The sequence below is a fragment of the Equus caballus genome, chromosome 16, assembly GCF_041296265.1.
Source record: "Equus caballus isolate H_3958 breed thoroughbred chromosome 16, TB-T2T, whole genome shotgun sequence".
NCBI lineage: Eukaryota > Metazoa > Chordata > Mammalia > Perissodactyla > Equidae > Equus > Equus caballus.
This window is the reverse complement of record NC_091699.1, coordinates 48,657,181-48,671,522: the sequence shown is the minus strand read 5'-3', so window position 1 is coordinate 48,671,522 and position 14,342 is coordinate 48,657,181. Positions and strand designations below refer to the sequence as shown.

Sequence of the window (14,342 nt, the reverse complement as noted above, 5' to 3'; positions counted from 1 at the left end):
GTGCAGTAGCAAGCAGGCAGACAAAGTCTGTCTCTACCCCTCTCCAGCTTATAGGCCCCTGATCTTCAGATCCCTGCTCTTATGCAGAAGAGTCCCCTTCTAAGCGTTACCCACCTGTCCTCAGAGTCCTTAGGGTCCTCATGGCTGGGTGTCCCCCTGGCCTTAGGTGACAGAGTGGGCAGCAGTACAGATAGAGAACAGCTGAGCAGCTCCAGTCCCAAGGAGACGTCCACTCTGCTTACCAGGGAGCTCTTGCCTCAAACCCAGAGTTCCACTTGTGACAGGGCAAAATGCTGGGGACTCACAGGGGAGGAAGCCTACTCCCCTTAGGGTGAGCTGGGGTCTCCCAACTGGGAGGATAGAGGCCATGGGGGTCTTGAGCAAGAAAGAGGATCCACCATGATGTATGTCCTGGGCGCAGCCACCCTGGTACCCTGGCCATCCACACCAGAAGGGCCCAGCTACCTCCTTAGCATCAAGGGTGTAGGAGAGGGGTAGTATGAGGAAGGAGCTGTTGTTCTCTAGTGGAGCCTGCCCCTCTAGTGGCTATTGTACAGTAGCCTTGATGAGTATAAATAGCCTGGGCTGTCGGCACCTGGAAGCTGGTGCCTTGAAAGTGTGGAGCTGAGGCCTTGCTGCTGGCTCATCCCTCTCAAGGCTGCAAGAGCAATGCTGGCAGGGTTGAGGCAGAAGGGAACAGGCCTCCATACCTCTGCAGTGTGTTTGTTTGGGGTGGGAGGGAGTACAGGAGGCTTCACGTAGAGCCCTGGAGAGGGAATCGGGTCCAGGGAACAGGACAGGCAGACTGGGCAGTGGGAGAAGCCATTCTGGCTGCTGCATGCCTGGGTACACAACCCACCCCTCTTGGTTCCCATCTAAAAGTCCCCAGGGCCCTGTAACCTGGATCTGGGCCTTCCCTACCCTTCCTATTCTCTGGAGCCTTCTTGTTGACCCAAGCCCTTTCCAGTCTCAGGGTCTTTGCATGTGCTACTCACTCTGCCAGAAACTCTCTTCCCCCAGCTGCTTCTGGCACAGCTCCCACCTGACAAGTTCTCAGCAAAAATGTCACCTCTTGCTGTGGCTTTCCTCACCTCTCTATCTAAAGCTGTCCTTCATTCCCTCAAAGCAGCCTTTTTGTTTCATAGCATTCACCACAATTTGCACTTGAATATTCATTTGTTCATTTACTGGTTCAAGGGCCAGTGTCTGTGTGGTCACCATTGAGTCCCCTGTGCATGGTGGCCAGGCACATAGCAGGTGCTCCATAAATACTCATTGCATCAAGGATCGCCCTCACTGGCTCCCTCTGTGGAGTAAGAGGTCAATGAGCCCTGCTCCCCTCCTATCATCCCTCAAGGTTAAGGGGCAGAGACAGGGCAGAGGCCAGCTTGAGCTTCCTCCTGACCCAGCATGGCCCAGAAGGAGCTTAGGGTTAACTCCTGGGTTGCTATGCTGATCCGGCCCCCCAGGGCCTGCCTAGGGCTGAGGTCATGTGGGGCTTGGTGGTTCTGAGAGGGGCCGGGACTGCCCCATGCTCCTCCACATGGGTGGGGATGGTGACTGCTCCAGGGGCATGTTCACCTCATTCAAGGCACCAGGGCCCAGGTTCACATAGGCCGTGGGCAGCTGCACATAGTGGTCGCCATACAGTGCGGCCACCACGCGCTCCACTTCCCCTGTTAGCATCCTGAAGGTGGGTCGTGCTGCAGGGTCCTCTGCCCAGCAGCGCTCCATCACTGCATACCTGCAAGAGGAAGGAAACTTCAGGGGCAGGGTGTGTATCCCGACCCAGAGATTCTGGGTTGCCCGCCGTTAACCCCCTGGCAGGCCACATAGGGGTGAGGACAGGTGACAGGGCCTTGTGCCTAGCATTGCCCAATCAGGGGCAGCTCTTCTCATCATTGTGATTGCCTTCCCACTCTGGCAGAGGTCAAATTACCTCAGGGATTAAGATCTTGGGTTCCTGTGCCCTGTGACCTGGGTGGTGTGATCTTGGGCAAGTTCCTTAACTTTTCTGTGCCTCTGGATCCTCCTCTGATCACAGAGCTATTGGGGCATAAGGTGAGTGGATGCCTGTAAAGTGCTTAGCTTAGGACCCAGCTCACAAGCTATCAGGGTTATCATCACATGTCTTTAGGAAGGAAGCCCAGATCCAGTGAAATGGGGATTAAAAGGCCTGAGACAAGGACAGGTGGGGCAGTACCAGTGGCACCATGGTTCCCAAGCAGAGTTTCTCTGGGTTTTCCTAGTGGGTCCTAGTACATTCCCCTTTATCTTGGGAATGTCATCCCTGCCTTAAATGATGCTCTAAGTGCCCTATACACAATAATCTCATATGATTCTCAGACTCTCTGAGGGTGGTACTATTATCATCTCAGCTTTACAGATGAGGAAAGTGAGGCCCAGAGAGGAGAAGGGACTTGTCCTGGAATAGTGGATGCTGTGTATGCTATCTGGATTACCTCCCTCATTCTTCCAGTAGCTGCTGATGGCTCATGGCTGATACCCTCTCTAGGAATTGCCCTAGGCGGAAAAAAACTGCCTCCTCCAAGCTCATACTCCCTCCTCGGGGACAGCTGTGACCAGCGACTGATTAAGGTCTGGTTCAAAGACCTGGCACCTTGATCTCAATTTCAGGAAACTCTGAAGGCCTATCCCAGATCAAGCAGTCCCTGTGGGATGGGCTGTGGCTTCTGCTGCATCTGCATCTCAGCCCAACTTCTCCCTCTGCCCAGTCTTGCTTCCCTTGCCCCCTACCTACCATAAATGCCCTGCACATAAATCTCCATCTCAGAGTCTGTTTCAGGGAGACTGACCTGGAGGCAGATTGGCAGTGAATTTGCCTTACTTCAAAGCAGATACATTGGTGAAGTGAATAATAAAGATCAAACTCAAGACAGGCAGGGCTGTGAGGAAGGGTTACTCATACCCGTCTGAGTCCAGCCTGAGACAGAATCACCAACTACCTTTACCTGTGACCTGGTTCTTCCTGTTCTAACCACAAAGACCTGGGCACAGCTGAGGCATGTGTACTGCTTATGAAGCTGAACCTTGAAACTAAACCCACCTGATAGGCACTAATGACAACATGGCTGCCACCATGCCTTTGGGAACAGGGAATCTGAAACTACATCCACTGAGAAAATATCTCATCTGAAAACATGGAGGGGGCTAGGTGGGAGCCAATGAAACCTTTCCCTGAGGTTAAGTGAGTGAAAAAGATGGAGAACAGCCCCCCTTGGCGAGGGTTGGAGGAGAGGAGTGCTGGGAAATCAAATCACAGGCCTCAACCCAGACTTTTAGTTGGGAATGCTGTTACCATGGCAACCATGATATCCTCCAAGCACCCAGCCCTGAATGGGGACAGAACCAGTCCACAGATAGGAAACTGAGGCCCAGAGAGAGTCCCTTTCTTGGTCAACAAGAAGATCACTCACAGAGCCAGGCATGAACTCTGTCTCCTGCTCCCTCCTTGTCTCAGGGGCCCAGCTCCCTCCCCTTCACCCCCTCCACATACTCACAGAGAACTGGGACAATACTCAGGCTGAGGCAGGCGCCGACCCTGAGCCAGGAAGTGAGTGAGGTCAAAAGGGTCAATGTTGGGGTATGGTGGGGCACCTCGTGTCAGCAGCTCCCATAGCAGCACACCAAACGACCACTGTGAGAGAGGAAGAGAGGAGGTGACTCAACTCTACCCCAAATTTTGGGGCAGGTGGGCTCCCCAGGTCCTCTACCTCCTGGAGCCCTCTAGCTGGAAATAGGGGGCTCCACTTCCCAATCAGAGTCCATTCCTCAATACCTCACAAGCATCTTCCCTCTGTCTCTTCCCACCAGCTGAACCTGCCCAGAGTGGAGCTGGGCAGGACCTGGATTGTCTGTGAGGAGCCAATAAATTCACAGCCTTCTCTTGCCCTGGCAGATATCAGATTCTACCTGACACCTGCCCAAGAGACAGGCAATGGCATGTGGGGGCAGCCCAGCTTGGGGATTCCCTGGGCCCAGATCATCATCTGAAGCCTAACGGAAGGCCAATTGTTCACCAAGGACACTTCGGCCATGTGGACTCTGTTGCTGGTAAAGCCTCACCACATCAGACTTGGTAGTGAATTTGTAGGTCTGAAGGCTCTCCAGTGCCATCCATTTGACAGGTAGGCGAGCATGGCGGTGCTGCCGAATACTGTAGTACTCCTTGTCCAGGACATAGCGAGCCAGACCAAAGTCAGCCACCTTGACTGTGAATGATTCATCCAGCCTGTGAGGGGAAATCATACTCAGGACTGGCCCCCACCAGGCCCTGAACCCACCTGTTCTATGCCCTTACAAGGTTTCAGAGTCATAGCATCCAATCCAAGCCTGCTCTGGGCAGACAGGAAAACTGATACCCAGAGAGCAGAGGACATGCCCAAGGCTGCATAGCAAAGGCTGGAGCATGGGCCCTTCCATGAGGTGCCTTTAGGCAGCTGTGTACCCTGGTGCCCTGGCCCCTTGCTTCACCCCAACAGCTCTGGCCCCTCACATGCAGTTCCGAGCAGCTAGGTCCCTGTGCACAAATTTCTGCTCTGCCAGGTACTCCATGCCGTGGGCTACCTGCAGGCCGAAGCTGATGAGGTCCTTCACCGTGGGGTTCTAGGGGCACAGGAGGGTCAGTAAGCAAGGACAGAGTAGTTCCATCCCCAGCTGCTGCCCAAGCCCCCCAACCCAGGACCAGCTGAGCACTGACCCGCTGGGGTGAGCGGATGAACCGGAGCAGGTCTCCATGTCGCATAAAGGGCAGTAACACACAAGGCAGCCCTTCAGGTGGCAGCACAATACCGATGAGAGCCAGCACATTTGGATGGTGCAGACCACGCATGAGCAGTCCCTCACGTAGGAAGGCCTCCACCTCCTGTACCTCTGTGATGCCTACAGAGTGGCTTGAGTCAGGCCCAGGGCAGGGCATCCCCTTACAAGGGTCAGATGGGGAAATGGAAAAGAAAGGTCTCTTGCTCAGGGTCACTCAACAAGGTGGTAGCACAGCAGGGATGAGGACCCTCTCAGCTTCTGCTCCACTTACGACTCAGTGACTTGACGGCACAGTGGATTCGATTCTGGGCCTTGTCTGTGTATTCTCCATGGTAGACAACTCCAAAATGCCCTGGTGAGGGAGAGATGGTGAGAGGGGCCCCAGTGCCCAGGGTTCACACCACACCCTCTCATTGGCAACCAGGCTTCAGAGCACCAACTGGCAATCTGACATTAAAAACAAGCAGCAGCCACATGATGGCATAGCGTGCAGCCCTCCTGTGCCCACTTAATGTGCATCAGAACCCACTGAAGACAGAATTCCTCTTTTACAGATGAGCAAATGGAGGCTCAGAGAGGCTGTATGGTATGCCCAAGGTCATCCAGAGCAGAGTCCTGCCCAATTGTCCCTTCAGGCCATGTCATCTCAGGACTCATCTCTGCCCCAGCCCCGCCTGGCCTGGCCATAATACCTTTGCCAATGACTTGGTTACTGTGGGTAACCACATGTTCATGGGGAATCAGCACATCCTTGACCTCGGCCAAGAGTGAAGAGTCCAGGTCCCCAAGCTGGATGGACTCTGTCTGCAGCAGTGGGATACAGGACCCATCCCTGCTGTCTGAGAAGGACGCTCTGTGGACCCGAGTGGTGGAATCCAGACCATCAATGGCAGGGGCTGCTGTGAAGGAGAGGGAGTAAGGGACTTGTGGAGCAGAGGGTATGAGCCTAGCTTCTAGCTCCTCCACCATCTCACCAAGGCCATTTCTGCAGTCAGACCCTGAGTGAAGCATAGGTAGAGACACAGCTCCAGTGGTCCTGTTCAGGGATGCCGGGTTATCCAGGTTTGGAGAAAGGACTGTGGAAAGACAGCCCCTGATGGCCAGCCTCTCCAAGCTCCTAGAGGCCAATCCCCACCCAGGAGGTGTAGGCAGACCCCAAAGGTCAGGACAGAGAGAGGATATATGGATTCGGAGATGCCATTGTTTAGGGGTTGGCGTGAGTCAGGATGGGAGTGGAGAACTCACCTAGCTGCTTCTTCCGCCGGTAGTTGAAGACTAATGCAGTGGCCAGTACAGCCACAAGTAGGAGCAGGGCCAGCAGGACACCAAGGAGTGTCCTCTGTGGGAACCTCTGTCGGGCTTGCTGCACTACCCTGCCCAGGATGTGACATTCACCATTCACGCAGACCTGGGGGCAGGTGGCAGCTTAGGCCCAGCCTGCAGGCCCCAGCCCATGTCTCCTGTGGAGGGCAAGCTGAGCTGCCTACCTGCAGTGGGGTGCCATCCTTGCCAAGTTGCAGGGAGGGGGGCAGGGGACAGATGACCACATCCCCCCGGAGCTCGTGCTGGCAGCTCTCACCACCCACGGTCACGTTCACATCCACACAATCAGCCACAGAGCCCAGCCCAATATACTGCAGAGACAGTCATGGGGACTGGCCAGTGCTCCCATCTACTTTGGGCAGGCTTCACCCATAACCCTCCACTCTCCCCACCCTCCATCCCCTACATTTACCTCAAACTTAATCGCATGCTCCTCAGGCTTCAGTGGGGCCAGTTTGGTGCTGGGTGGATGGGGTGGGGGCAGGAAGCGAAAGCCAGGAAGTGTGAAGGCAGGAGCTCCATCCCCCCAGGCACTCAGGTTCCCTGTCACCCACCCCTGGGGGCCTCGGACCACGTATTCAGGCAGGCGACACCAATGCTGCTCCGGGAGCTGCCCTTCACACTGCTGGGGCCCATGAGAATGGTTAGCCAGGCATCCCACCTATGGCTACCCCAGTCTTCTCAGCCCAGACCAGTCAGGGAACTTGTCTGGCCTTCCTCCGTCCTGGCCAGTGCCCACTGGGCAGCTGCCAGTGCCCACTCACCCTATTTTCCACTGCCCTAAGCCCATCCTGGAAAGATAGCACTAAATGCCACACTGAAGTCAGATGCTGGCCATGGATGGTGACACGGGAGCCACTGTGAAGGAGAGCAGGGTGGTAGGCTTGGGGTGCTCTCTGAGGCTGGCTCCCTCATTCCTAGGAAACCAGAGCAGGCAACGAAGTGACACTTACGTGTAGCCACAGTTGGGGCTGATGCTCAGAATGACGGGGTCTTCCTGATAGTGGAAGGTCCAGGAGCCAGGCACCTCAGCACCTCCCACCTGCAGCTGAATGGGAACGCTGGCCACAGCAGCCCCGGGGGGCGTGATACATAAAAGCTGCCCCTCAGTGACCCTGCAGAACAGGGGAATTGTACTCAGGGGCACCCTCATGTGAAAGGCAGGCCCACCTCCTCCAATGGTCTGCCGAACCCCTGCCCTGACAGGGATCCAAGCCCCACCTGGTGATGGCTCCCCTGGGTGGCTTTCCATTTCCTAGCCTGCAGGCACTTACTGTTTCAGCAGGCACTCAGTCCCATTGACCAACACAGCCTGGCTGGTGCCTGCAGACAGGTCCTGGCCTTTAAGGGTGAGGCAGGTGCCCCCTGCCTTTGGGCCAAATAGGGGTTGTACTGCTCTCAGCACTGGCTCCTAAGAGAGTATGGAGGTGGCTTACCTGCAGTAGGAGGCCCTCCACTCCAAGCCCTTCCCTGCCCGTACTGCCCAGCTGGCCAAGGGCACAGACAAGGCAAGATGGCCTCACCAGGAAAGAGAAGCCTTGCAGCATGGAGGTGCCGTCTACCCAGAAGTGCTTGCCCCTTGGCATGTTGGTCACGGTGAGGCTGATGTTGGCAGGCCCGGCTGCCTGTGTGCTCAAGGGCTTCAGCTCACACTCAAGCTCCTCTACAAAGTCCTTCCGGGGCACTGGGCTGGGGGACCGGGGAAGTTAAAGTCAGCTGGGCATCACACAGGCTTAGTTGCATGCCGGCCACAAAACACAGGTCTCCTCTAAGCCTGAGGATGGCATCTCTCCACCCATGCCTTCCTCCAGGGTAGAAGGGCTCTGGCAGGGCAGAGACTAACTTTGCCCAATCTATGACTCAACGGACAGGTAGGGCATATGCAGGCTTAAGAAGGAACAGAGATATCTCCCCAGATACAAAGCAGCCAGAGCCACTGCAGCTTGCCCCATACCTCCCTCCCCCCGATAAGCAGAGGACAGGGTCTCACAGAGAAGGGGCTGCTTGGTTGCTTCCATCAGGGATAGGAAGGGCAGGGACCAGGTGGTACCTGAGGTTTGAGCTGTCCTTGGGCAGTACTTGGCAGGGACTTTCCCCCACGGTGACCAGATGAGTGCCCTCAGGCACTAGTCCAGCAGGGTACAGGTAGAAGTTGGAGCCACACAGGGTCAGCCTTGTGCTGCCCCTTAGGGGTCCACTGTGGGGGTAGAACTGAGAGGGGAGCAGATAGCCTGAGTCCCTTTGTGGGCCAGGACTCTCAGCCCTATCTGCTTCTCCCGACTTTTCTGCTGACCCCCTTGCCTGCCCCAGGTTCCAGTCATTCTAGGTCACTTGTTAGTCCTCACTCAAGCACCTTTCTGCCTCCAGGTCTTTGCTTGTGCCATTCCCTCTGCCAAGAATCTCCTCCTTGGAGATATTAAGGACATCCCAGGCCTGAGGAAGATCATGGTCAAGACCTGTTGACCCCCCATCCCAGGCCCAGCTTGTCCCATCTTACTTGTGCCCTGCCAGGCAAGCCATACCTCAGTAAGCTCAGGTGGGCAATAGTCCTGTTGCCAGGAGCCAGGACACTCCTTCTGCCGGCCACACATGCCCCCACACCATCCACAGCCCATGAAACGCTGTGCCCTCAGGCAACGCCAACAGGTGAGGAAGTGGCGGCAGCCAGGGCCTTGGATAGGTACCTGGAAGACCTTGGAGGGGCAGACAGGCGGCTCAGGGATGACTGGAGGGAGGGACTAGGCCCCATAGACTCCCTGATCCCATTGTAGTTCAGGGTGGTGAGACCTGTGTCACTGCCTCCCTGATTTGGGTAGGGAGGCTGTGCTCCCACAACCCTGGCCCCAGGCCCTGTCCCTGCTCACCTTACCTGGTCCCCAGAGGCAAAGAGCAGGTGATCCCCAAGGCGACTGACATCCCGTTGAATGGGCTGCCCATTACTGCCCAGTGAGAAGTTGGATACATACAGCAAGAAGTTGAAAGATCTGGCCAGCTCCACCTGGGACAGGTCAACTGTGAGCAAAATGGGGATGGGATCCTGGGAATAAGGGGCTATGGAGATGAGAGACCTACCTGCAAGATGCGCCCATCAGCTGTGCCCATGTGGGCAACTGTGACATTGTCGAGGCGTGTCACATGCAGCGCGGTGACCTGCACTGGTCCTAACAGCCCGTTGAACAGGTCCACACGTAGAAGGCTGCCGCTGACCAGCAGAGGGAAGTGGTAGCAGCTGGCATTGGGGCTGGGGGCCTCTAGGCCAGGCTGGGGAGCATCAGGGAAGGAGTCAGGGCTCATCCACATGCACTGACCCACTGGGGCCTCTGTCAGTGACCACAGCAGCTAAACTCCCACCCCTTACCTGGCCTGGCTGGAGAGTCTCCGCAGCCCCCTCTCATCCATGAGGCTCTCAGAGGTAGCAAGGCCAGGGAAGAAGGCCCATGCTGGAAAGCCGGCACCCCCTACACCTTGCCCTACCTTGCCACGTCCATTCTGATAATGAGTTAGAGTCTTACAGATTCAACCCCATTCTGTCCTCTCAACCACCCTGTAGTGTGGGGTGTTCTCCTCATCCCCATTTTACAGATAAGGAAACAGGCTCAGAGAGGTTTGCTCACTTGTCTAAGGACTTAGAATCCCCTCAGGAGAGGAGCCAGGTTGGAAGTCTGAGCTCTTAGTCAAAGTCCTCTCCCGCCCCCTGCTGGTTCTGCTCTGCATTTCAGCAAACTCTGTCCCCTCTGTGGGCTTGTTTCCACACCTGCATAAGGGGGCTGAACTCTGAGGTTAATCGGCCAGCAAGGGGTTGGTAACATGATCCTTCTCCCTGAATCTCCAAAGGTCTTCCTGAACCTCCAGCTGCACCCTCCTTCAGGGTACAAAAGGGATAAACCAAGGCCTAAAGCCCTGGGTGCTAGGCTAGGCCTTCAGGACTGGGAGACACTAACCTCTCCCTTGCTCTTAGTGGGAAAGTGTTTTGGGGCTGCACTCAGTGTCCCAAGGTAGGGCTGCGGAGGCCTCTGGGAAGCCAGGAAGCCAGTCTATGAATGCAAGGTATTGAAGCTGGGTGCAAAGTGCAGCCGGGCTCAGTAGCCCTAGTTGCTTGAGACCCTCCCTCGCCAGCCCTGAGGGCACTCCTCAAGGCTGATAAGAGGCCCCTATCAGACCAAGAATGCTTAACCCATTCCTGAAACCTCAGCACTGAGTAGGAGCCCTGGTGGAAAAAGACCAGGTGCAGAGCTGGGATCCAAAACTCCATGCGTTCTGGGTCTGTAGCCAGGTGGGTGAGGACTGAGATTCTGTTCTCACTGGAGGTGGATAAAGGGCCTGGCTCTAGCCAGAAGCCAGCCAGGTGTTTTCAGCATGACTCAGGGACAGGTGGGGCTGTGGGGTGGAAAAGAGGCCCTACCCTAGTCAGGGCCACACCCCAGCCTTCTTGTCCCTGGGCTCCAGGGCCTTAGCTCTGGGTCCCTAGGCTTGTCTAGGGGCCCCTGGCTTCTGAAAACACTGGACTTAAGTGTCGAATGCCAGGGCCAGCCCCGTGGCCGAGTGGTTAAGTTCGTGTGCCCTGCTGCAGTGGCCCAGAGTTTCACCGCTTCGGATCCTGGGCGTGGACATGGCACTGCTCATCAAGCCATGCTGAGGTGGCATCCCTCATGCCACAACTAGAAGGATCCACAACTAAAAATATACAACTATGTACTGGGGGGCTTTGGGGAGAAAAAGGAAAAATTAAAAATAAATAAATAAATAAAAATTTAAAAATCTTTTTTTAAAAAAAAAGTATCCAATGCCCCATAGAGGGTGACTCCTCCAGACTCGAACCCTACGTGAACCCATGGAGGGCAGGTACCAGCTCTGAGTCCCTCAGGCTTCCTGAAGCCAGCCACAGTGAGCATACAGTGGGTATTGCCCCAGAGGCTGCATGCTCAGTCACTGGACAAACACTGTACAGACTGGTTCATACACCTCCCAGGGGCCTGGCCAGCCTGTAGGCAGGGCTTGAGATTAGTTCTCCTGGAGCCTGGCACTGCCCAGTTGTGCTGGGTGTCTTCTGACCCACTGACCACTAGCCAAGTTGGGGAGAGGTTCTGACTCCCCAGAGGGAAGGAGAGGAAGGCAGGCAGGGCTTCCCAGGCCCAGACAAGGGATCTCCATTCCTAGGGCCTCCTCAAACCAGATGGACTCTGCTGAGGGAGGGAGGCTGAAGATTCCTCACCCCTCATTGTATATAAGTTCTCACCCCATGTCTGGCGCATCAATAGGAACTGGAAAGGCGTCAGTGGAGAAGGTCACAGCAGGGCCAGGGCCACATGGCAGCCAGAGATTCTGAGAGCAGTGACTGTGGGTCAGCTCTCTGAATGACCACTTGTCCAATGCTGTTCACCCCATTTCCTTGGTTTAATTTCTTGTAATCTAGGGTGGGACTATTTCAATGGTTTCAAGAAATAGGTTTCGGTTTTGTCCTTAGGGAAGCTTTGTAAAGAATGTCCTATTTGTCTCTGTTCCCCTTGCTGCCACCATGGCTGGAGAGAACCTGGTTAGGGTCTGCTGGAAAAAGCCCCTAATTCAGCATGGGCTGGAAGACCTCCTGTCTAGGGTGAGAAGGGGCAGGGCCCCAGCTACAGAAGAAAGTCTGGGACTCCTACGTGGTGAGCCAATTCCAACCAGCCCTTCCTAGGCTGTTACTCATCCCTAGATGTTTATAGTTGTTTGCACAAGACTGGGATGACCTTCCTGGAATCTACTAGAGCCAAGCTGCCTTCCTACCACATCCCAGGTCCTCCCTCAACACCCCATGGAGAACTGTCATGGATGAGTGGGTCAGTGAAGCCCTCCAAACTTCCAAGGCTCAGGACGCTCCCTAGAACTGGGGTGGGGGAACATTCTCTAACAACTCCTGCCCCACCCTCTTTGAAAAGCAGAGCAAAACAAGCGCTCCCACAGGGAAAGTGAAACTGTTGGTGAGCAGCTGCCTGTGTGAGGGGCGGGGAGGGCGGGGGGTATGCTGTTTTGGAGGGCGGGGGCTATGCTGTTTTTCTGTGTGTGTCCTTGAGGGTATGTGTGGTGGGGAGGTAAGAAGGGACACCCAGCATTCTACCCAGACTGGCAGTGAGACAGCTATGATGCAGTCCAGTTCTCACATAATCAGGGAAACTACCTAAAAAATCAGAGGCCATGCTAGGTAAGAGGGTGAAAGAAGAAAATGGGACAGCAACAGGGGCTAGCCTGGTGGGGACATGAGCCTCCAGTGTGGCCTTTGGCCTATTCCCTCACACCACCCCCAGCACTAAGGAATCGAGTGGAAAAGAAAACTTCTGCCCACCTGCCCTCCTCCTCCTAGACCCTCTCAGTGGTGGAAGGAAAGCGGCCTAGATTCAGCCCTGTGCTTCCAGGTGAGGACCCCTTCTTTCTGCTCACCGGGTTGGGGCATAAACTGGGCAACTGGAAGAAGTCGAGGCCTCGCCGGAGGCCGGGATGGACCGAAGACTCACAACAGCGCTCTACACCTTGGTCGATGAGAGTGTCCATCAGGTCGATGGGGAAGGCACAGACGACAGAGTTGGGACTCACACCGGGGCTGCTGTCTCTGCTAGCCCCAAAAACCCCGAATAACACTTCCTGGCTCTCAGCGATGCTCAGCTCAGCGGCCAGTTGGCCGCCCACCGGAGCCGTGTGGGCTGCGCGCAGCACTGGGTAGGGCTGCCCACCCTCAGGGGCCCCACGTCGCCGACGTTTAGGCTCATAATGGCAGTCAAGGATGAGCTCGCGGTAATCACCCAGGTCGGTCTCGGCAGCGTTAAGCCGCGCCAGGCGCGTGTGTAAGGCACCAGGAGCGGCTGCCACGTTCGCTGGTTGCACGGTCAGGAAATAGACGAAGGTTCCCGAGTGGAAACTGTATACGTATTCAATATGGTAGGAAGTGAGGTGCGACGGCAGCACTGACAGCGCTGGAAAGCCTGGTGCGAATCCTGAGGCGTCGGCTTTGAGGCGCCGGATAGACACCGAGCGCGGGCTGAAGCTGGCGGCCACTGTCGTGTTCAATGAGGATGCCACATAGAAGTAGGAGGCATGGCCCTGCTCAACCACGGTCACAAGGGTGCCCAGAGGGCTAGCCACACAGTCGGGGCAGTCCTCGGGTCGGTTTTGGTGTGCAGAGAAGAGGCAGGCTGGCGGCGCCAGGTGCACTACTGTCCCGTGCAGCTCTAGCTCATGCAGGAAGCAGCGGCCATGCAGGCTGGAGCCACAGCTGACCAGTGCGGGCAGCGCCGGCTCCAGCACCAGCACCTGCGCATCTGTGTCTCCCGGCGGGCCGTGGAGACCTGGACCACAGGCCGCACACGTCTGGCAGCCAGGGGCCCCAGCAGGGCCCGTGACCAGGCTCTCGACTGGCTGCAGACCAGGCCCAAGCACGTGCAGGCGATTGCGTGTGGCCACAAACACGGCACTCCCTTCCCCAGCGCCATCGTAGGTCGTCAAAGCCTGTATCGGGCCGCCGGCCAAGAAGCTGGGGACCACGTACTTCACATCAAAGTCGCGGGAGGCGGCGTAGGGGGTGCGCGGGCACTGCCAGGACCCACCCGTCGCCGGCAGGGTCGGCAGCAGAAGCAGCAGCAGCAACAGGGTGGGCTGAGACGGCGGCGGGAGGAGCGTCATTGAGGCCCAACTGGGGCCCCAGGGGGATTCCTAAAGGCCGGGGCCTGGCTGGGAGCGGACTTGAGGTCTGGACAGGGACCCGAGTCCAGCGCTGGTACTGAGAGCTCTCGGGCAGCCAACCCCGGCCCGGGGCTCCTGCGATGCCCACCGTCTTCTCCTGCCCTCGAGTTTGAGCACCTGGCGCGGGCTGACACACACACGGGGAGGGAACGGAGAGGGCGCCTCACCTGCCGTCCCAGTTGCCTCCCGGAGCTGGCGCTTGGAGCAGTCTGCCTCGGACCGAAGGCGCCGCGCGGGGCGGGCGGGGCCAGGCCGCTGGGCGGTTCTGTGGGCGGGGCCTGTTGAAGGCCTGGCCTAGCCCGGCCTCTCGGCCCACCTTGGAAGCCTGGGTCCTACACCTTCTCTTTTCTCAGTGGCCTGTGGGTGGGTGTGGATGGAGTGGCCTGGAGAGAGATAAGTAGGCCTGAGCCGTCCCATCCCGCCCCCAACGACTGGCTGGGCCAAGGTGGGGGTGGAGGAGACTGCCTTAGTGTCAGTGAGGGTTGGAAAACCACCTGCCTCATTTCTTCCCTTGGAGCCAGTTTACA

General features: G+C 56.8%; 1 protein-coding gene across 19 annotated transcripts; it reads right to left on the bottom strand.

Moving 5' to 3' along the window:
- Nucleotides 1–1,164: 1,164 nt before the first annotated feature.
- On the bottom strand, nt 1,165–14,072 carry MST1R (macrophage stimulating 1 receptor). Of its 19 annotated transcripts, none has more exons than XR_011426897.1 (20): nt 12,520–14,071; nt 9,178–9,366; nt 8,975–9,103; nt 8,628–8,798; nt 8,156–8,316; nt 7,629–7,794; nt 7,380–7,516; nt 7,059–7,220; nt 6,870–6,963; nt 6,518–6,730; nt 6,270–6,416; nt 6,028–6,190; nt 5,757–5,858; nt 5,475–5,678; nt 5,054–5,134; nt 4,721–4,942; nt 4,517–4,626; nt 4,087–4,252; nt 3,522–3,658; nt 1,165–1,744 (listed from the first exon to the last, which is right to left on the bottom strand). XR_011426897.1 is itself a non-coding variant. In XM_001494042.6 (20 exons), exons 1-20 carry the CDS (start codon nt 13,753–13,755, stop codon nt 1,489–1,491), a joined length of 4,206 nt encoding a protein of 1,401 aa, XP_001494092.3. In that variant the 5' UTR covers nt 13,756–14,072; the 3' UTR covers nt 1,165–1,488. The 19 variants fall into 19 exon arrangements, 10 of the variants coding, with proteins under 10 accessions (XP_001494092.3, XP_023476162.1, XP_023476163.1 ...); XM_001494042.6 differs by having other exon boundaries at nt 4,721–4,902; nt 5,475–5,681; nt 6,518–6,727; nt 12,520–14,072; XM_023620394.2 differs by having other exon boundaries at nt 4,721–4,902; nt 5,475–5,681.
- Between the last annotated feature and the right edge of the window lie 270 nt (nt 14,073–14,342).